General features: G+C 42.3%; 1 protein-coding gene across 1 annotated transcript; it reads left to right on the top strand.

Moving 5' to 3' along the window:
- Positions 1–845: 845 nt before the first annotated feature.
- On the top strand, positions 846–5,467 carry LOC114159715 (GTPase IMAP family member 7). The gene is made up of 3 exons (XM_028041794.1): positions 846–992; positions 1,421–1,560; positions 2,267–5,467. Exons 1-3 carry the CDS (start codon positions 968–970, stop codon positions 3,119–3,121), a joined length of 1,020 nt encoding a protein of 339 aa, XP_027897595.1. The 5' UTR covers positions 846–967; the 3' UTR covers positions 3,122–5,467.
- The last annotated feature ends 16,587 nt before the right edge of the window (positions 5,468–22,054 follow it).

Consider the following 22,054-nt stretch of genomic DNA (forward strand, 5'->3'; position numbering starts at 1 on the left):
CGACTGATATCCAATATATTCTCATCTAACAGCCATTTAAATATATAACTTACTCAAACATATGATTTGACTAAATTATTACAAGCATTTAAATAAAAAGAAACTTTTATTCATGAAAAATATATATGGTCTCACATTTCTATGACGACATATTAGGGCCATTGTCGATAGAGGCGAGAAAAAAAACTCAAAAGACTAATCCCAGATATTTTCTATAAAAAGCCAAGGATATTTCTGAGTTAAAAAGTCCAAAATTTGTGAGAAGAAAACTAAGATTTTGAGATTAATCTGAGATCTCTTAGTAAGAGCTGGGAAATTGCTGAGTTTCAAAAGGGAAAAAATGTTGGACTTTCGAAACTCAAAAGTTGCAAATCCTGGCGTTTTGAATCTCACCAATTTCCAAGTATTTTCTAGACATTTTCTGAAATTAATCTCAAAATTGTATTTTTCATTGTTTTTACTTTTCTAACTCAGAAATGTCAACAACAAAAAAAGTCTTGAACATTTCTGAAAGTAATTTCAAAATTTGATTTTATTTTTTGCAGAATTTACATTTTCCCCTGATGTTTTATGGCCCTAACAGGCCGTCATACATTTCTTATGTTTAAGTGATGTTTTTCCCAATCTACCACAGATAATTAATCGCCAATTAAATCTTGAGTAAATATTAGATAAAACCCCGTCAGTGGTGTTGCAGGGAAAAACAAGGAGGACCCACCCAGATCAAATTCTGCTCAAGGCTCCATGCTAGCTTTTTCTATGCCTGGAATATAATACAAATATACGTATAGTTTCACATTTTGAACCGAATCACTAAAACAACCGAACTTTGCAGTCACATCCAGGTTTATTTTGAGCAGAGCTCTGGCGTCTCCTCTGGATGGAGCTGCTGCTCATCTCTGGAGTCCAGCCTGAGTCAGCAGGCAGGAATCAGGAAGTGTGATCTAACGCTGGCACAGGAGCAGAGATGGCAGCATCCGGAACACGGTCCGGTAAGGCAGAGCGCCCTGCTGTTTCAGACGGTGCTGCAGCAGCGAGATTTAGGAATAATAATAGCAGCGGAAGAGTGAGGGGGGAGTGGGCGCGGTTTGCGGCAGCTCCGCTGCGCGTTTTCGGTATTTTTGCGATACTTGACGAGGCAAGACGGCAGCTTGCAAAGGGCGCTGCCACTTCTTGGAAAATTCAGCGTGATTCTGAACAGACGAGTTGTTGACACGCAAACACACACACACACACACACACACACTCTATAGAAACACACCGAGCGCAAAGATAAACAACAGATTGTCTTGTGTTATTGTCTGCCTGCATGTGGGAATTGGGTTAAAGTGAGTCCAGAGGAGCTTGATAAGAGCTCACGGTCAGTTGAAGACATAAACAGCGGTATATTAAAACGTGGGTGTCGGCCATTTCTTTGCAGAGCTGAGGCTGGTGGTTCTGGGCCCGATCAAGCCGGGCAACAGAACCGCAGTCTGCTCCATCCTGGGCCTGGAAGAGAGCCGGCGGGACGCCGAGGCTCGGGAATGTACCAAACACAGAGGAGAAGCTGCTGGCAGGCAGGTAGGACTGAATCTAGACAGATCTGATCACATCACTGAAAGCAAAAGTGCATCTCATATTTTAAAGACTAATATGTAGATATTTTTAGTGGAGGTGTGCAATATTGCACAAATCAATCCGGCACCGAGTAGATGCGGGGCCAGTACCGGTACCAATATGGCCGTTTTCGCCATTATTTATTATATATTGTCAAACCTTTGACCTCGTTTTTTTTTTTTTTTTTTTACTTGAATAATTTTGTTTAAACCTAGAACAGAATTTAGATGAAGCTGATGGATGTCCACAAAATACTTCAATAACATATTTGCATTATAAACAGAAACGATGGAGAAAGAAGAAGCACATTTATGTGCTTTGTTTTCTAAGTAAAGTGCAAAAATACATTCTGAGGTCAAATCAAAGTAAATGTTTATTTATAGGAGAGTCGAGAAACTCTTACAGAAATAACATTAAATTTCATGAGAGAATCTGAAGCTAAAGTATTGATCCAATACTGATACAGACTTGGTATCGATTTTTGGCATAGTCAGCTCTTTCACTTTTAGTGCAATATAGTCTCCTTTTTGTAGACCTCTGTACTGTAACTTTTTAAAATCTATATTCAGGAACTATTGACTTAAAACAAGCTCCTGTATCTTCATATAACTGCCTGGTGTTGAGCTCCAGAACCACCGTGCCGCCACTCTCTCTCTCTGCCTCCCTCTAGGTCGTCGTGGTCTCCAGTCCAGCCTGGTACGACTCCGCCTGCAGCCCAGACGAGCGCAGGACCCACATTTCCTCCCTCATCGCCTCATCCAGCCCCGGGCCCCACGCCTTCCTGCTCTGCGTCCCGGTGAACGAGCCCGCTCGCGATGAGTCGATGGCGCTGGACGCCCTGGCGAAGCTGTTCGGCCCCGCCGCCGTCAGCGGACGCACCGTCGTCCTCTTCACGCACACGGAGGAGCTGGGAGAGGACGAGACCCTGGAGCAGTACGTCGTCACGTGGCGCAAAGACCTCCGGCAGCTGGTGGAGAGGTGCGGCGACCGCTACCACACGCTGGAGAGCGGCGGCGGAGCGGCGGAGGAGGGCCGGGCCGTGGAGGAGCTGCTGGAGAAGGTGGAGGAGGCGGTGAAGGAGAGCGGAGGCAAACACCTGAGCTGCCCTCTGTACCGGGAGGCCGAGGAGCGGGTGAGGCAGCGGCAGACGGAGATCGTCCGGCAGCGGAGCACCAACTCTTCGGCTTCAAACTCGCAGCAGGAAGTGACGGAGGAAGAAATGGAAGCGGTCAGAGACGAGGCGGAGAGGAGCACCGGTGACTTCGATTTGAATCTGGAGGATATTTTCCCCTCTGATGATAAGAGCGTCTCGCCCTCCTCCTCTGCCCCTCCGTCGCTTCTGCGGGGCTTAAGGGAGAAGCTGGTGGACTGGGTCAGGTGGCTGTCCAGTCTGGTGAGGGTGGAGGCTCTGTTCGGATCCCTGGTGGGCCTGTTCGTTGGGGGGGCCATGGGCGGCACGGTGGGCGCCACTGTGGGGTCTGTGGCTACCGAAGTGAGCAGAAGGAAAACGGAAAAAACTAAATGAGGGGCCAATATTAAATCAAATATGCAAATTCACTGCTAACAGAGCTTCAAATAGCTGAACTGCAAAAACACAAAATCTGACTTGAAATAAAACAAAACTAACTTACAAGTAACTTTGTATCAAGATATAAACGTTTGTTTTAAGTCAGTAATTTCTTAAAGGTGATGAACAGTTCTAGTTCCACTCGCACATTATGTCACTTATAACACGGGAAAATTGTCTCATTAGTGAAATAATCTGCCAGTGGAACTAGTCCTTTTCAACAATATAAAAAAAACTATTGGCTTCAAACAAACCGCATCTTGCCAAAAATGTAATTTAGTCTTGTCTTATTTCAAGCGTATTAAGATATTTGGACTAGAAACTAAACCAGAAATACTTGGTTAGATTGAGTGTTTTTGCTGTTCAGTTATTTGCAGCTCTGTGTTACTCAACTATGCGCTTACTGGGCAACACGTGTTAAAAGACTCAGCTTCACAGGGACGCTCGAAAAGGGGTTTCTGCATAAATAGGATCTAAAATCTAGTTTCACATCAGATTATGGTTGGAGGTGTCATGGTTTGGGTTTGGTGGCCTTTATTAATTAGTACCTGGACAAACGAGTAGCTTGGGACTGGGAATCCTTAACACAACTGTGTTAAGGGTTGTAGCTGCAAATCATAAAAAGTCTCTAAATCTGGAGACTCGACTCACTAGAACAGCCAATTTTCCATCTTGATGACAGATCAGTAGGAAGTGGGGAGCATCGACCAGCCAGAATATCCTTAATTGTGGGTGATCGGTAGCGGTGCACTGATCGCAGTTTTCTGACTTATCACCGACCTTTACCACAACGTGACGATGTGGAAAAGTTCTGGAGGCCTGAATACTTTCTATGAGGCGCCATGTGCATCAATATCTTCAGAAATAAGTGAACCAAGTATCATCACTCTGGGGTATTTATAACTCAGCTACTTTTGTGGAGATGTGATAAGATATTGGTTCATATTTAAGAAATATTTTAGCATGTTTTAACCCCGATCACTGTTAACCTACCGAACAATTTAGCTTTAAACAAATCGTACTGCAGTTTATTGTTTAAAATAACGTCTTTGTTTCGATTGTTTGATCAACTTACTCCGTATTAAACCTGGAAAAATCCTCATTTCCATCTGTAGAGCTACATTTCTCTTAGGGGTTTTGTCACTATGACCCAAACCCCTCCGAAACACGCATCCTAAATTTATTTCTGTAAATACTGACTATCATAAATCAAATGTAAACAGAAGATATCTAGAAAGAGAATGTCTTCTCCTGGTACATTCCCAGCTACTGAAACGTGTTTTTGAAGCATGCAGCAGTTCGTTTCTGCTCAGGATGTTGAGCATTTATTAAAGATGTCATTTCATCTTTGCAGCTAAGCGCAGACGGGATAATATTTGCTGTTTTGCCGTTAATTTAGGAATAATAAATACATACAGTAAAACTTTGCTGGACAAAAAGATCACATACTTGAAGTTATTTTTGGCTATAATTTTCACAAATATCACTAATTTTCCTCAACTGCTGTGCCTTAAACTGCTTTGTTTACTTGAGAAAAGTATTCACGCCCCTGTGTTATTATTCTGACATTCCTGCCTCAACTTTGAGTAGGTTTCAATATTCCTTTAACTTATTCAAAGTGGAAAAAATATAGAAAATGTTTTACATGCTTTTGTGTTAAGCTCCCCTAGGTTGCTCCCTAGTTGAACTTTAACTAGACCAGTCTAACACAAGAAAACCATTCCACTCTAGCTCTGGCAGATACCATTATTTTTCCTCTTTATAGTCGGGAAAAAGTCACTAATTATAGCGAGAAAGTGGCAATGGTGCATCACTCTGCAATGGTTAGACAGTGGTTGAAGCATGAAAAAAGTTCAAAGTAAATGAATGCTTCGTAATACGACGGCACATTGGCGCTATTCTAGAAAGAGGGTGAAAGTAGTAAATCTTCGGCAAAAGATTTTCCAAATTGGCCTCAGAAATTATATAGAAAAATTGACACCGCTGAGCTCCAAGAGTCGACATTTTGAAAATGTCTGACATTTGGAGCTCAGAAATGTCCACGTTTTTTTTTTTAAGAAAGTTCTCAGATTATTCTCCAAATTTCTGAATTTTCTGGTGTAAATTGACTCCATTCTTGTATCTACAGTGGGTCCAATACGCCGTCTTGCTGTTTAGGGCACATTGAAACTGACGCCTTCATTAGGTGATACCAAGAATTACCCACAAGATGGCGGCGTTGATCTTTACGTGCGAGTTCACTGTGATTGTTTACTGCTTACCAAGCAAATAAAAAGCTGCTGTTTTAACAACTCTTGACTATGACTCTGTGGTTACCTTTGATATCTTTTTAAAAATTTTTTTATCAGGTTGTACTTTTTAAGAAAAACCCATCATATATGAACAGACACAGCTAACTAAAAGTCTCCCTGCTGCCTCCCAGACTCTCCCTCTTCCACCGCGATGACTTACAGCCTTGACACTGACGTAATTGATACTCTGCTAAAAACCCTCCGTCACAAGCCGTCCTTTACATCTCTCTCGTTCGCTCGGGGCCTCTGCGAGCTGCCGGGCGGCCTCCGCCTCAAGTACAGCTAGGCGTTTCCGAATGTGGGTGGTCCGGTCCAGTCCGGGCGGGAGGGAGGGAGAGAATTAGCTCAGCTCTCATGTCCCCCCCCCCCCCCCCCCCAGAAAAGAGAGTGGAGGCAGAGGGAGGGGAGAAAGAAAGAGTGAGTGAGTGAATGGGAATACATCTGTCTTCCAGATGTGGCCTCCTCTTGTCTGCAGCGGGGCTGGGTGGCGGGAGGGAGAAGAGAGAATGTCTTAAAAGTAAAGGAAAATTGGTGCTAAACAGTTTTTTATTGTCGGGGATTACACGTGCAGCAGAGTCCATGCCCGTCAGGATCCACTGCGTTGTTTTCCCTAACCAGAACCAAACCAGAACCTCTTGAAGTTGAACGTGTCTGAGAGAACACCTGTCCAAATATTATTCAGTCTTAGCAGATGCACATCAGGGAGAAGATGGAGAGAAAGAGAGAGAGAGAGAGAGAGAGAGAGAGAGACGCAGTCGGGATCATTGGAGGTTTTTGTTTTTAAAGGGGAAAGTAGCAGAAATGAAGGCCGGCTGCCGGTGGCACCGCTGGGACACAGGAACCCACCAGGGATGAGGGCTGAGACTTAATTTGTGTTTGTGTACATAATCGGAGCCGAAATCTGCACAAACACTCGAGGGAGCGAGGCATTAACTCACACCATATAACTTCCTCCTCCTCCTCCTCTTCCTCTCACTCGCGCCACGGCTCCCCGCTTTTTGCTCGGTGTTTTTGGGCTCATCAAGCGGGGATACGTCGGACACCGCGGTATTTATTATTTTTTATTTAATTGTATTACTGCGTAGACAGCAGAGCGTAGGAAACACAAACAGGATGACACACGTTTTCCTGAGGCGCGCCAGGGTTTCCACAGAAATGTTACTGCATCACTGCGACGGGGACGAGGGCGGCTGGAGCATTTTCTGATGCTTCTCCTTGTATTTGACTGAAAGGTTGAGTTTGGATAGAGAAGCAACTAAAAACATAAAAACTAAATAAGAGATTTTTAAAAAAAAAAAATAGAGCCACAAAAAAATGTGTTGAAAATATGAGCAGCTGTAGAGAAATTTAAAGGGAACAGAAAATAGTGCCTTTAAATTCAGTGAGCATGTATCTGGGCTCGGCCCTCTTTACTTTGATGCCCCAAGATAAAAATCCAGTACACACTTACACTCTGAAATCATCTATTTAATAACATTTCATTATTGTTAAAGAAGCAACATTTGTAGCTAAGATTTGGTTTTAGGGCAAAAAAAACAACACACTTTTACAAAGAGAGGTGTGGATTTTCTTGCACGGAACATTAAATTAATGCAATATTATTATGGAAAAAAGCATATAGTTTGTGACTGAATGACAAGAAAAAAATAACTGAACAATGTTTCTTTAATACACAGAAAAGCTGCTGAAATTTGCCTATTTAATAACTTAAATCAAAAAGCAACAGTTCTATAACAGTTTGGGCCCAAATTATTAAGTGCTAATTTGGAGGATTGAATTAAAATTTTTTTTAAAATGTCGGCCAAAGAATGATGTTAATATATCGCACATTTAAACTTTAGATAAAATCAAAATCAAGACCTAAATGCAACTAAGAATTTGTGGTAAGATTTAAAAATGGATATTAACAGACACAAATCTGAATGAGCAAAAATATATTATTAGGGTGATAATGGGTACAAGATTTACTGATGGATATGCAGGTTGAACTACTTTTAAATAGCAAATTAGAATATAGTTAATACAACACAAGACAACCATTTTGATTGACAATCAAAGCAAGTATGTGGATAGATAGTTGCATGTTTTTGTCGCAGATTGTAATGCGGGGGCTCATAAATCTCAATTTTCCCATCTACACATGCAAACACTCACACAGAGTTTTCTCAAGCCTCCACTTTGGGTGGAATCGTTTTTAGCGATAATAAAGTTTTTGTGTTTTCCCAGATATCTGGCCACATGCCTGTGCCTCCATTTCTGTATGGACGTTGCTAATAACGAGAACAATTTGCTGCGGATAAAAAAAACTATAGTCTCCAAGTCCTGAACACAAATTCAAGTCACATTTCAGATGATCTGTAAGCCATTTATAAAACCATGTGTCCTTTTCTCCTCCACTTAAACATTCTGAACTGCATTTATTGCACGAAACTCCATTAAAACAACTCTTTCAAAGAACTGTAAGGAGTGATCACATCTGCAAGGGTAAATTTAGTCAGAGCGTTTTAAAAATCACACACGTGAAAGAGGACAAAAGTGAAACCCAGCATTGATAACAGCTTTTGGGAAATTGTTTATCTAATCCCGGAGCTGTTGGTGTGAGCCGACTTCGCTCTCCTCCTCCTCCTCCTCTTCCTCCTCTCCTGGAGCGCTCGCTGCAATCCCTCTCATCTTTTTCCTATTAGTGCTGTTTTTAAGCGCCCTCCCAGTGTGAGCGGCGGTGTGTGTGTGTGTGTGTGTGTGTGTGTGTGTGTGTCTGAACACAGTTGTTTATGAAGCAGCTTATTCCCCCATCCTGTGTATCCAGCGCATACTTTGCAACAGATTCACACAGGATGTGACATAAGATAAAGTCCGACATCTGAGAGTTTCCTTTAATTCTGCGTCCATGTGAACATTTCTAGCACGAGAAGGAGTGCAACGTGTGTGCGAAAGGATCTAAATATTATGTTCAGAAACTGGGTCCAGCTGCGAACCGTATTTATCTCGCATGGTGATGCTGATGGCTTCATAAATGCAGCATGTGCCCGACGTCTACAGATGAATAATGTCACTCATTTATGCTTGTTTCCATACTTTTTAAATGGAGTACCTTCTCTGGACAGAAACTGTTCACTGCGCATGTGTACAGTAAGTTTTTTCTGAAGAAAAACAAGCCGCAAAAAACATTTAAAAATAGCTCCACAAAACTAAGATGGCTAATAAAATGCAAAGGAGAAGGAGAGGGTGTCATGATAAGATCCGAAGTATTGGATTGAGATCTACATCTTAGTGTTTTTAAATAATCAGTATCAGGAGTCAAAGAATAAAATACCAACCTCTGGTTTTTCTGAGCTGCTTCAATAGCAAAATATGCAATTTGTGACTCCAGTTATTTTCCAAAACGCATCCTTTTTTCAAGATAACGTCATTGACGTTATTTAAAAAAAAAAAAAAAAATCTAATTCCTGTCTGTCTCTTCATGTGACCTGCCCACAGAGAGCGGCTGAAACACTGCTCATCATATTCTACAACGCTCAAAGCTGTTTCTTTGTTTATAAAGCGAGAGAGCAGCTTTGTGAGTTTTATTGGCCGAACATGACCGTTTGCATTGATTTCTGCTATCTGCTGAATTATCAGCAGATCGTATCAAAACAGAATGAACATCTTACGTTAGCTTAGCACCTCAGCTAACAGGGCTGTTGAACATGAAGAATTTCTTGAAGGCCAACACTAGTTCTCAATTAAGTTTTTTGTGTTTTAGACTAGACAGGATTTCCTAAATTGTTCCTAAGTGTGAGAATATCGAGAGAAATTTTCTTTTTTCCTAAAATACATTTTGGTAGCATTGATTTAAATGATCCGACTTTGGTCAAATGTTTTGTGCCTCCTTTCACTAGTTTGTCCCAGAACTTTATGCCCAACATCATGTCTTAAAATGTAGCTTTAATATTTCAACATTATGTTTGATTCCTCTTAATGACACCTGCTTTGTGAAGTGCACCAGTCCCTCCTCCAGTAAAACTCCCACAGGATGATGTTCCCACCCCCGTACTTCTCAGTCAGGATGGTGTTGCGCAGCTGAGTTTACGCTTTCAAATATAACGACAATCATTTTGAATACTTTAGTTTTAGTTTCGTCAGACTCCAGGACATATATCCATCTTTGTATAAGTCATTTCAATTCAATCCCATTTCCAGGAAATGTACTGCAACAGTACATTAAGCTCAATTTATAATTCAAATTAGTTTGAATCGTTTTCTAACATCTACAGATTGCAATCTTTTGTCTTTTGAGTAATGGCTTCCTAAAATTGACAAGTTAAGGTTGAACACAATGAGCTTTTCAGTAAAGACTGTTATCTGTTATTTTACTGGACTGACTTTTCAAACTCCTTCCATACGTAAATAGATATTAATGAAGTTTCAGGCTGGGACTTGGTATTGGCAGGATTAGAGTCTTATATCCACTGACAAGGTGTAAGCATAAACAGGAAAGAGTTGAAAATCCCTCCAGACAATATGGATGTGAAATCCCACAGAGCTGCTGAGGTTGTTGCTGCCTCGGACACACTCGTCATAAACACAGTGTCTTCTGTAACTGCAGCTGAGGAGCCTTAAGAAATGGGAGAGGCTCGACTCGAGCGCTGACCACAAACCTCCGTGACTTGCGCCTGAGGCAGATCCAGATGTTAGTGAGCACATCTTCTGAACAGAGAGAATAGACTTGGACGATGTCGAGTAGTCTGCTTGTTGATGTTTGTACTCGCCGCCATCATATGTTTGTCTCAAAAGAAAGGATGGCCGCCACATCTTTGTCATTAATCTTCCCTTGAACGAACGTCCTGTCACTTGGATAATTGGGCTCCAGTAACACACACATCATAGCAACAAGCATGAATTGGATGACAGCAAATAGATTCCAACTCTGATAAACAAGGAGGAGGACGAGGATTAGGTCACTAAATTATATGATGCCGTGAAAAGGTACTTGCCCACGTTCTAGATTTCGTCTACTTTTTCGTTTTTCTCACATCTAAATGTTTCAAACACATTTTAATATTAACCGGACTAGATATAAAGAGAGGTTCAAATGATATTTTTATTACAGCGTCTTAATCTTATTTTTCTATAGGCCGCTTGTAACACCTTATTTTTTTTTTTACATTGAGCTACAGTACCAGAATCACTTCATTGCCATTAACACCAAATGTACTGCCGTCAGCTGCCACCGAAGCCATGGCGGCCACTGGAAACGTCCACTTTCCATCAAGTAAATGCAGTCAAAATATCACAGGTCTCAAATGGATTTAATAATCAATATCATAATTTCAAAAATAATTATTTACTAGCAGGTAATATCACTGACGTGTTTAACCAGCATTGGCATTCCCCAAACAGCAGCAGCTGCCAATGGAAGTCCATTACTAGCTGCCACGAATTGAGCTTGTCGTCTCTCCGGTTTTCTGTGCGGTTTTCTGTGGGCTTTTTAGCAATGGCAGCGGAGGACGTTAACAAAATCATTCTGACCTTGATGGCCACGCTTCCAAATATTGAACTAACATTAGCAGTCTCCTGGTTCAGCTCAACACTTCGCTCTTCACAGTGCAGGCAATTTCCGGTGAGCTACATAGCATCGAATTGGTGCATTACGTATGTTGCACAGTAAATAATGGACCAGTGTCAATTTGCGGGTTTCTTTATTGAAGACAACTGTCTGCAGACAGTTATGAGAGCAACAATGAGCATCTCCATTAATCAACAACCATTGGCTTGCTGAGTCGGGACTACTCACTTTGTTTGATATGCCCTCCGGAGGCAATCTGCTGCAACTACATGCTTACTGCCACCCTCGGTCTCAATAGGAGAAATGCAGCTTGATGAATAATTTTCATATAACACAGGATAGTCTTCAAATGAAATTAAATAAATTCAGAGAGGGAGTTGTAATTATGTCTAATGTCTATTCTGTCACACATATGTCATGGCCAAACGTTAGCGACTTGGTAAAATTTAAAACTTCAGCAGACTGCACGCCTTCAGGAAGCAATCATTTCTTAATAGTCAAGAGTCCAGACACTCTGGAAGATGCAAATAGCGTAGATCAAGAAGTTGCTTTTTACCAGGCTACTTCAAAGCAGTGGCATGAAAACATAGAGGGATGTGCATGATGCGCATAAGGGATGACAATCACATTAAGAGGGGATAAAGTGCACTATCATGCTGCTCTCTGCAGGAGGCTATATTTAAAAAGAGGCCCAATCTTTTCTGAGTTGCGGTGCGATAAAGCAGCATGAAAGAAGCAGGGAAAGCTGGAGCTCTATTACTGTGTCAGCTCAGAGGAGTTAGCTGCCTCATGGTGCACCTCCTGCGACAGATGGGCTTTGAGGTCTCCAGGAGAGGGGACGGAGGGGGGGCTTCAGTCAGAGCAGGAGACAACTCTCCTTGTGGAGCTGCGGTGCGGGCGCTGGACGGCCCCCTGAGCTCACCATAATTGATGAATAGCGTGGTCCACATTAAGTGACATGCGCCGTTGGCTGTAAGTGGGTGCGATGATTGGGGGCGCCTTTTGAAGCTGGGGGCCCTGAGCTGTGTTTGAACCATCAACAGAGACCCCTGCATCTCTGTAAAGGACACCAGACTGGCGGTTTGGTTTCGCAAACAAACACACACATGCAGACACACTGCCCTCGGTAGTTTTATAGAGGTTTTTTTGGGGAGGGGGAGGTGGCCGTATTATTCCTGCTGCAACACGGGGCTTAACTGAAGACAGACCTGACCCGGGTCCTGCTCCTCAGCTGGATCAAGTCTTAATCCCGCCCTCGCCACATGAATGAGAGATGCAAAGAGGAGTTCCACATACATCAGACGTCACTCAGGTCCATACGCCGTCACGCAGCTTCTGATGCGGATCGGCGTGCTTCTAATAGAGGCCCATACCAGACCAGAGGCGGAGACAGACACGCGGGAAGATTAGAGAAACATCTTGCACAAGAATACAGCAAACTTGCGCGCATGCAGTCAACCTGGAACTGATCTTCTACTACGCTCGCTTGTTTTCACGGATCCACAGTGCCGACACATCGTCTGCCAGGAGAGCTGGTGGAGCTGACCCGTGACACCACTTCTAAGAGTGACGCCGCACAAAAGCAGTTTCTAAATAGGAGCTAGACTTAGGGAACCCTTTACGGTAAGCGGTGACTAACAAGCCCCAAACAATGCTGGGAAGCAGCCAAAACTCCATCCCTGCAACACGAGCTCCCACTCTCACCCAAGCACATAATAACTCCTGCTCAAGAGCCTGTTATTGTAGTATCTTTTTTAAGCGGTGCCAAACCCAAAACACTCTCCACTCGCACAAAACCTTGAGCAAACAGGGGGTGCGGGCGATTCTTTCCAAAGACTGCGCCCACCATGCAGGCGAGAGGAACTCTCACTGGGTTCGCCTCAAGGTCCAGCTCCCACTGTAAGAATTCTGGGGTGCCTACCAGGCCTGTTGATCCTTCTCTGGCGCCCCCCTCGAGTGGACACCCAGCTCAGTCTCCAACTAAAACCGGAATAAAGGCCTTCACTGAGCAGGGATGGGCCTCTGGTTTCTTTGAAAACATGCATCCTGCAGAAAGGCGGAGAAAAACATGCACTAACCATGACTTGCAGGATGAAGGCAAAAAAACAATTTAGGCCTAAGATGTGCAGCGGTGATGTGGCTTAAATTCTTTCCAGAGATGGCAGTGGCCTCAGTTTACAGATCATAAGATGGTGTGGTAAAGAAAACAACACTTTACATGTGGCTAGTTTGGGTGCTAGCTCTCTTTGCCACAGAAGACCTGCTGCAATTTTTGCAGTGCCATGCAAAACTGTTGATATCTCTTGAGCTTAGCCACGTTGTGTCACTTTACAACTAGAGGTTGGGATTTTACGTGACAAGTGCATGATTGTGAAATGGAGGGAAAACACTGTACCTTTTATAAATCTGTTCACCAAATATGAAAAGTGTGTCATGTGTCTTTTTAACTACCTTTCACTGTAATTACAGCTGCAGGTCCACCTTTACATACTTGTGGCTATGTGTTACTGAACTCTGCAGTTACTGACCTATAGCAAACAGCTGTTTGGGGAGTACTTCTACTTACACATGACCCAAGAATATATACATGTGAATATGTGTAACATGTGTCCACTAGCGAGGCATGAAGTGTCATGTTGTTAGCAGAATTTGTTGGATCAGAACTGAGAGGGCTTGCTAGCATGGTGGTATGGATTATGCTTCAGGAAATTATCTGTAAGCCTGGTGTTGGAAGGACGGGCGGGTGGACGGATGGATGGATGAGAGCCCGTCCAATCATCCATGAATGGATGGCTGAATTTCAACGTTTGAAATTTATGCATTCTTTTCCTTCCTCTTGCTGTTGGACTATCTCATAATGTACAAATGAAATGCAGTGAAGTCTGTGGCTGTACCTTGACAAAATGTTAAAACCTTCAAAAGGTACGAATACTTTAACAAGGTATAGTATGTAAAGGCATCTATGTCAAAAAATTCATCTGTTGTCCTCTCTTGAGAGGGATTTGTTTTCCCTGATCAAAGAATGTGCTGAAGGCTTTTCCACAGCACACTTTCACATTATTGTGCTTAAGTTTGTGTTCAGGCATGGGCCAAAGCAAGGGGAGTGTGTGAGAGACAAATTCTGAGAGAAACAGACAGATTGCGGTGGCTTTGATGTGCACTCACAGCTCCATCCTCAGAAAAGATACAAGGAAGAGGGGAAAGCTGAATCCCGGCACAAACCACTACAGTGAAAGAGTGTGTGGGAATGTGTCGGAGCGTTGCATCGCAGGAAAGAGGCTCACATACATCCATGCCTGTGTGCGGACTATCAGGATGTCAATCAAGAGGAGTGATGAAGCAGAAAGAATTTTTTTTCACCCCCCTACTCTTCTCTCTTTCAAATAATCCTGGAGTGAAGGAGACAACTGAAACGCCTTTAAAAGGAGACAAACCAGCTCACACCACATCTGAACCTTGCTGTGTTCTCCCGTTCTCCAACACCAATGTGCTCCCCACATGTCTGACTTCCTGCTTACGGTTGTTGGGGGAGTTTGGCTGTGTGCGTGTCCTGGATATTAGGAGAGGGCTGTCCCCGGGTGAGTGCTGACAGCCCGTCACTTAGCGCTGTAATGATGACTTGCTCCATCAAAAGCTTGCACAGCTGCGTTAGGAAAATAGGCATAAATCAGTAATTCGCAACCCGTGTTCCCTGATTCACCCTCACACCCTGGCGCATCACCACCTGTCATGTTGGAAACGTCTTTATTTAGGTAGACGTCATTATTCAGTGATTACTCAGTCTGTTGGTGTTTGACACCCAATTCATGACCTTTGTTGAATTTCTAAGTTCAATGTCTGCAACATTAATTCAATGTTGCAGACATTGAACTAATTGAGCAACATTGAGCTAATGTTGCTCAATGTTGATCTGTCCGTCAGTCCATCCGTTTGTCGTGCCATTCATCCAATCTGTACCAATCTCTTTGTCCATCCATCCTCCATTCATCCATCCGTCCATCCATGCTTTTGTCCTGTTATCATCCTTCTATCCATGCACCAATCTGTTTATCCATCCATTTGTCCACCCATCATCTCTCTGTCCATCCCGTTTGTCCTGTAATTCATCCGTCTGTCTATCTGATCATCCACTAAACCATCCACACATCCATCCACTAATAATTTCATTCATGCATTAATATGTTCGTCCGTCCATCTGTCCATCAAGCCACGGATGGACGGTCCAGCCATTCATCCATTAATATGAACTGCGTCACCTCTGGCTTGAATGGGTGCAAAAACTCACAGCTCTCTTAGTGCAAACAGATCATGCAGATATGGAGCAACATCAATGTTTTTCCAATCTAAATTCCAAGATTACTTCATGTTTCAGCACAACGCCAGACCCCAGTCACAGCCAACATCTGAATACACCATCACTCACTGCAGCGCGGCCGACCGACGGCACGCACCCAGCAGCCGGGGCCCTCGAATGAAAAACTATAGCCTGCATCGTTCACGTGGCCCACCTAATAATTAACGGATGCCATGACTCAACTCGGTCACGGCGCTGTAATTATCCAAGGAGGTTGTCATATTTATTTAACCAGGAAGCTAAGACGGCTGAAGTCCAGCCAGGTCGTGTGTTAGACGGTGTCGGATTAAAGCCACGACACAGTGAGCCGATTCTCCTCCCGCATCAGGAGCAGGGTGGTCTTGGCTCCGCCTGTGCAAAATGTGTGTTTGGCTTGTTTGTGAGGGTGTCACAACAGCATGACCTGGGGAAAATTTCTTAACATCCACACTAATTCTGCTGAGACGTCCTGCGGGTCCAACATAAGTGGGAACAGAGCCAACAAGGCCGCCATTGACGCCGACCCCTACCTCCGTCGCGTCTCTTCACCCTCCCACGTCGCTACGTCCCGGCAGTGGTGCTTCAGGTGCAGGGACTCTGCTGTTTCCAATTAGCCGGGTATAAATTAGCATCGCTCTGCCTTGTCCTCTATCCAAACATTGCCGTCTCTTCATCCCTGTCGACCCCCGCACACTTCGCTCTGCCTCTGACCTCCCGCTTGTTTTCGCTCGTGACATAAATTTCCTCCTCCTTTATGGCTCTTGTCTTCAACCTCTTGCACCCCACTAACTCACGCTGTGTCGCCGTTGATGTGCAGTGCGTTCGGTGTAAAGAGCCTCCATTTTCCAGTCAATGAGAGCATAAATCCTGCTTCATATATCAAAACGTGAAGGGAAAATAACTTCTGGTTTTTACAGTACGGTCTGGTTAGCCGTGATATTTCATAGCAGACAAGGACACAACCCGGAACGTGCGCTCTGATAAGGTCACACGGAGTTTCAATTACACCAGAGGTGAGAAGACACGGCCGTATTCCTCGACTTACGGCCCATTTTTTGCGAGCCTTCTTCTCCTCCACAGGTCAGTCTGTTAAAGCCAGTGTTGTTTTTTCCAGGGCGGAGAGATCAGCTGCGAGCAGGACCTGAGGTCAACGTGGCACAGAGGGTTCACATCTGTTCAAATAAATTCTCCGCTGTGCCATCAGCAGTAAAAACACACACACGTACTGTTCACAAGGAATCCACGCGCTGACGGAATGTAAGGCGGTGTGTTTACTTTGACTTTGTATATCCAGGGGAAATATCCCAAATGTTTCCTAAAATTCCTTCACAAGGGACATTTAGAAAATGAAAAATAATGCTTTAGAGCAACTTTGCATAAACAGAAGATGTAAACAGATTTTGTGATGTAGATTATTCTCTGCCACATATTTTATGGCATTTAACCCGTACAACAGAACACAAACAAATTTGTTAGAAGGAAAACACTAAAAATAAAAAAAAGTGAAACAATGCAGTTGTTCAAAATGTTTGACCAAAGTCATATAGCTTAAAAACAATTATCCCTTATTGCTAAGTTTTCTGTCTTTTAACAAATAAAAATAATTTCAATAATTCTTGCTAATCTAAAACGAGAATTTTGGTGTGACTTAACTTCAGACAGTGAGAAAAAAATGTGCAGGCCTCTTTTTATTCAGAGTATCTGGATTTACTGTATGTCACAGGTTACGTTAAATAATTGATGGCAATTATTTTCACCAACCAGCTACTAGACATAGAGGACTTTTCACATCGTGTACACTTACGACTTACTAACTTACAAGTTACTTTTCATCAAGATATGGGAGTTTGTTTTAAGTCAACAATTCCTTAATATTGGTGAAAAACTACTAAATCCACTGGCAGATTATTTAACTTTTGAAACGGGAACAATGTCTTGCCATAAGTGAAGTAATCTGCCAGTGGATCTAGTACTTTTCACCAGAAGCTACACCAAAATTACTTAGTAAGATTTTTGTGTTTTTGCAGTGTAGTCCTGCTCCAGGATTAAACCAGACAAGACGAAACGACTCCAGTTTCTTTTTTAATTGATGGATCAAAAGTTTTAGAGTTAACATAATTTGCGCTATAATGTGTAAAACGGTTTAATACGCCACATCAATGTGGGGTTTTTTTTGTGACACCGCGACGTGATAAAATGTGGTGTTCTTCATCTGCAATTGTGCTTTCAGACTTAAACACAGACGCTTTCGCAGGAAGGGTTACAACACCAAGCAGAAAAAATAAAATAAAATAAAATAAAAGCGAGCAGCATAAAAATATCACATCATTAACTTTTCTCTGATTTTGGGCACCTGTCATGTGTGGGTTTTATTCTCCTCTCTCCTTTTTTTTTTTTTTACAAGCTCACACTCCCGTCACAGAAAACACTGGAGGGAGGGAAACACACTGAGTGTGTTCTCTACGGGATGCGCAGCGTTCACAGCGATCAAATGCTTCTAAGGTGTAGGACGTATACGTGTGTGTGTGTACTCCAACCTCTCTGCCGCTACCAAGTCTTTTTTACAGAGCGCAGGACCTCCGTGTGCCCTCTGAGCTTTTCTTTTTTTTATGAGCTCCAGCTTATCCCATGAATTGCAGAGCAAACAGGAGTTGGCCGGGTTTTTACGGGACTCCTGGGGGAAACAACAAGAGTGAGGAAAACAAGAGAGCAAAAATAAATCGTAGCTGTCAGCTGGCGGTGGGAGGGGGGCTCTGGTCTCTGGTGGAGGTGGGTGGGGGTTGGGAGGTTTAATTGTTATCTGAAGGATTAGGAAGAAAAAATAACATATTGGAACGAGGTGACGACTGCGAGTTGAGTAGTAACTAATTATAGTTACTTGAGTAACGATTTGAAAAAAAATTGCACTTTTAGGAGAATCTTTAACTTTTACATGAGTAATATGATTTATTATGAAGCATTGCTCCTGTTAAACAAGTAAAGTTTCTGGATGGATATCGTGAGAAACTTCACCAAAGGAAGAACAACGTCGCCTTCCTAAAATAATGGCCTAAATTTTACCAAAAGATTTAGGCAAAAAAAAAAAAAAAATGGCACCACCTCTTTCTTCTCAAAAAAAAAAAGATTTATAATAAAAAAACAAAAGAAATCACATTTAGCAAAAAAATAACCCCCAAAAAACCAGTTTATTATTTTGGAAAGGACAGCCAGCTCACAACACAACCCACACATACCTGGAGTTTTTGTCACAGTTTCATGTTTTATATTGAAAGTAATTGAGCTATAAAAAAAAAAGGCCTGATTTTGTTAATTGGCAATTGTTAATAATTTTCCTTTTGGTCTTTAAGATACCAAATTTTCCACATAACTATATTTTGGTCCGTCTGATGATGTAGTTTTTAAACTATCAAATGATTGATGCTTTGATCAGTTCCTCAGTACTTTTTTTTTTTCAACCACATTTTTAGTCCAACTAATTTCTTTGAGGGCTACTTTTTACTTTTACTCGAGTAAAAATACGTCGTGGTAGAGCTACTCTTACTTGAGTATGATGTTTGGCTGCTCCACCCATCTCTAATGAAGACAAAGCGCTGAGCGTGAACCTTCGTCCAGCGATACCGATGGGAATCTCCAGCCTGGATCGGAATGCTTCTCTTCCCCCCCTCCTGACCATCCATCTCCATCAGGGGATACGCATTTGTTTGACTTGAGATGTGATTATGTTTTCTCTTCCTCACACCTGCAGCTTCCTCTGACCCGTGTTCTCCCGCCCACCCACTCCTTCGGACTCTCTCTGATCAATCGCTTTCACTTGGAAAAACAGCCGTCCAGCAGCTACTCCGTCCTTTTGTTCGATATATTTCTCCCTCCCAGCAGATGCTGGTTCTCAAACTATTTGAATCCTGAGCAGTCGTACAATGATTAAGGAAGTTCACAGTGTAAAACGTCAACCAGCAAAACGTTATCTCAGTGTTTCCACACTGAAAAACGATGACAAACAGGTGATCCAACTGTTTTTAAAAATTGAGTTGTTACATGTAATCAAATTAGGTTTGTCCAAGTAAATATTTAATATATTATGAAGCTGTCATGTTAAGCAAGCATAAATAAATTAAATTTGACAAACTTAATTTAATTACAATTTTTTAAGTTGGATCACCTTTTTTCCCCCCAGTGTAATCAGAAACCATTTTTTAAAATGTAGTTACCCAACTCAACTGTTATTATTATTCATTTAATATGATACATTAGTCAAGTTCTAATTGTTGTGCTTCATAACGGTTAAAGTGCAAAATACGTACATAATCTCCAGCTTATAAACTGGATTTTGCATTGATTCTTACATTTTCAGACAACAATCATAAGCTTCACTTAGCATTAGCGCTGTCACTAAGCTAGCTCAAGGTGGATACCAACTTATATTGTTGCTCAAACAAAGAAATTTTCCCATCAACAAATCTTATGCTATTTCATAATTTTCACTGAGTTGACAGATTCACATAAACATGTCCGCCTCCGTTTCCCTGCTCCGCGCTACACAGGATGAATGAGTCAACGGCTAACTGAACCAACATTTCAGTTTCATTCCAGCCCAAAATGTGTATTTGTTGGCATAACACGGCTGGGCATGTGGTTAGGATTTAACGTCTATGTTGAATTATTTAATTCGTTATAAACTTGTTAAACTCTATGAACAGTGGAATGTAAACCACTGAATGTAAACGCATTAATGTTAACGTCAAAGTAGCTAACAAGGTTTTCCTTGTTAGCTACTTTGACGCTAACATTGTGTGATGACAGTTTTTCTGAACCCATATAAACTTATTAGCCTTGCTGCTCTCTGTAAGCTAATTGCTAACTAAGCTGACCATCTTTTGTGTTCAGAATAAAGTGGCTAAATCTAAAGTGTAGCCATTGTTGAACATTAGATTTACAAAACTACAGTGCTCTTATTTAAACGTGGGTAATTTTAATAGCCCATAATTAATACCCTCTGACATTCCTTTGCACAGTTTGTTGTCAGCCTGACGGACTGCTGTAAAAGGAGACCCAAGCGGGAGTAGCATCTTTGTCAGACATAGCTCATGTGGGATCAGCGTAAAAATAATAAACTTAATCTGTAGTGAGGGGAGCCAAGCGAGCGTTGTGACTTTCAACAAACTGCACAGACCAAACATTCCTCTTGTTTTTGAATTTATCACGGTGCAAACCCACCCTCATTAGTCAAAGCCTTCTCGGCGAGTTGTAGCTGCTAATTCTTCCAGGCCCTCCCGCCGCTCCCTCTCGCCTCAACGCTACGGCTGCCCTCGTCGCTGAAAGCCTCTCAAGCTGCTCCAGACGTCTGACAAGCAGCCACATTTATTTATTGACTTCATTTCACTCTCAGGGCAGCTTTTTTACTGCTCCCCCGAGTGATGCGCAGTTAATGTGGGGCTGTTCATTGCTCGTGAGTGTTTTCTCGCTCCTCCTTTTTAAACTGTTCCTAAGTGTTTAAACACTCGGGTAATGACGCGCTGTTGTGGAAATGAAAGAGCGTGTGGGATAAGAAGAAAAAAAAGAAAAAATGGGGGGAAACATCCATGTGGGTTTCCACCACCAAGGAGAGCGAGGGCCACCAAGGAGGGACGGGAGCGAAGACGGGCCTGTTTGTCGAAATAACGGAGTGTGGTGTTCCAGACAAAGAAATAATGGAACCTCCAGGATTAAGATTGTTAGACACTTTTGCTCTGATTATGCTCCTATGTGTTGGAGGCTGTTTGGTTGTATAATCTGAAGGTAAACGAAATATAACAATTCGCCGTTGGTGGCGCTCTTGCTGTGCACAAGAGAGGTGAGTGGAACCTGTGCAGAAGAAGAGATGTTCCCGGCTCGTAAATAAACGTTGCCATGTGCTACTTCCAGTTATCTGCTTGAACAGTATTTTATTTGACCGAGTGTGTCATACACAACACGGAGCACGCTTGGTCTGAGTAAAGAGAAGAAGAAGAAAAAACTCACCTTCTCTTTGTTCTTCTTTATGTGACTAACAAGAGGTCAGAAAGTGAAGTTCTTTTTTTTCTCAGTAGAAAATTGTTGTTTCGGTATTTATTAAAGTGACAGGTTCATTTTATACTTCTGTTACATAAGAAACACAGTTAATATCGTACCTGAATGAAGTTTCTTCACTGAAAGAGTGATAAAAAAAAAAAACATGCTGCGCCATTACCGTCCTACCACTTCCTGTCACCTTCATGGTTTGCGCCAGCGACGACATCCGGTTGTCAATCACGTGACTCGTGAGATGTGGGGAATAAAAAGTGTTTTTATTGCAGTTTGGCGAAATAAAGCGATTTTTATTTGGCGCTAACATCCTATAGCGCCAAAAGATATTCTATAATTTTCTCTTTTTTTTTTCAAAATTGGTGCATTTCCAATAAACAAATTTATTTTCAAAATGTCAAATTGAGCAATTCTACGGTCAATGGAAACGCAGATAATGTGTTTGTGAAAACAAAACTTTTCCCAAAGCACCTAGGACCAATCTGGGGCACTGCTGCTACATCTACTACGGCTACTACAGATATTAATAATAATAATAATAATAATAATAATAATAATAGTTCAAGATTTTGGAACTCTTTACGATTCTAACCAAAGGAGGTGATCCTAACTCACCAGCTTGCTTTTTAACTTCCGCAGCAGAGCCAAGACCGTTTCCACTGTGTGTATTAATATTTATTAAA

This window comes from Xiphophorus couchianus, chromosome 16 (assembly GCF_001444195.1).
Source record: "Xiphophorus couchianus chromosome 16, X_couchianus-1.0, whole genome shotgun sequence".
NCBI classification, from domain to species: Eukaryota; Metazoa; Chordata; class Actinopteri; order Cyprinodontiformes; family Poeciliidae; genus Xiphophorus; species Xiphophorus couchianus.

Bases quoted from the DNA above. Each gene is read 5' to 3' on its own strand.
- LOC114159715 (XM_028041794.1), top strand. From the start codon at position 968: ATGGCAGCATCCGGAACACGGTCCG. The intron at 993-1,420 runs GTAAGGCAGAGC...ATTTCTTTGCAG, and splicing joins AGCATCCGGAACACGGTCCG to AGCTGAGGCTGGTGGTTCTG. The intron at 1,561-2,266 runs GTAGGACTGAAT...GCCTCCCTCTAG, and splicing joins GAGAAGCTGCTGGCAGGCAG to GTCGTCGTGGTCTCCAGTCC.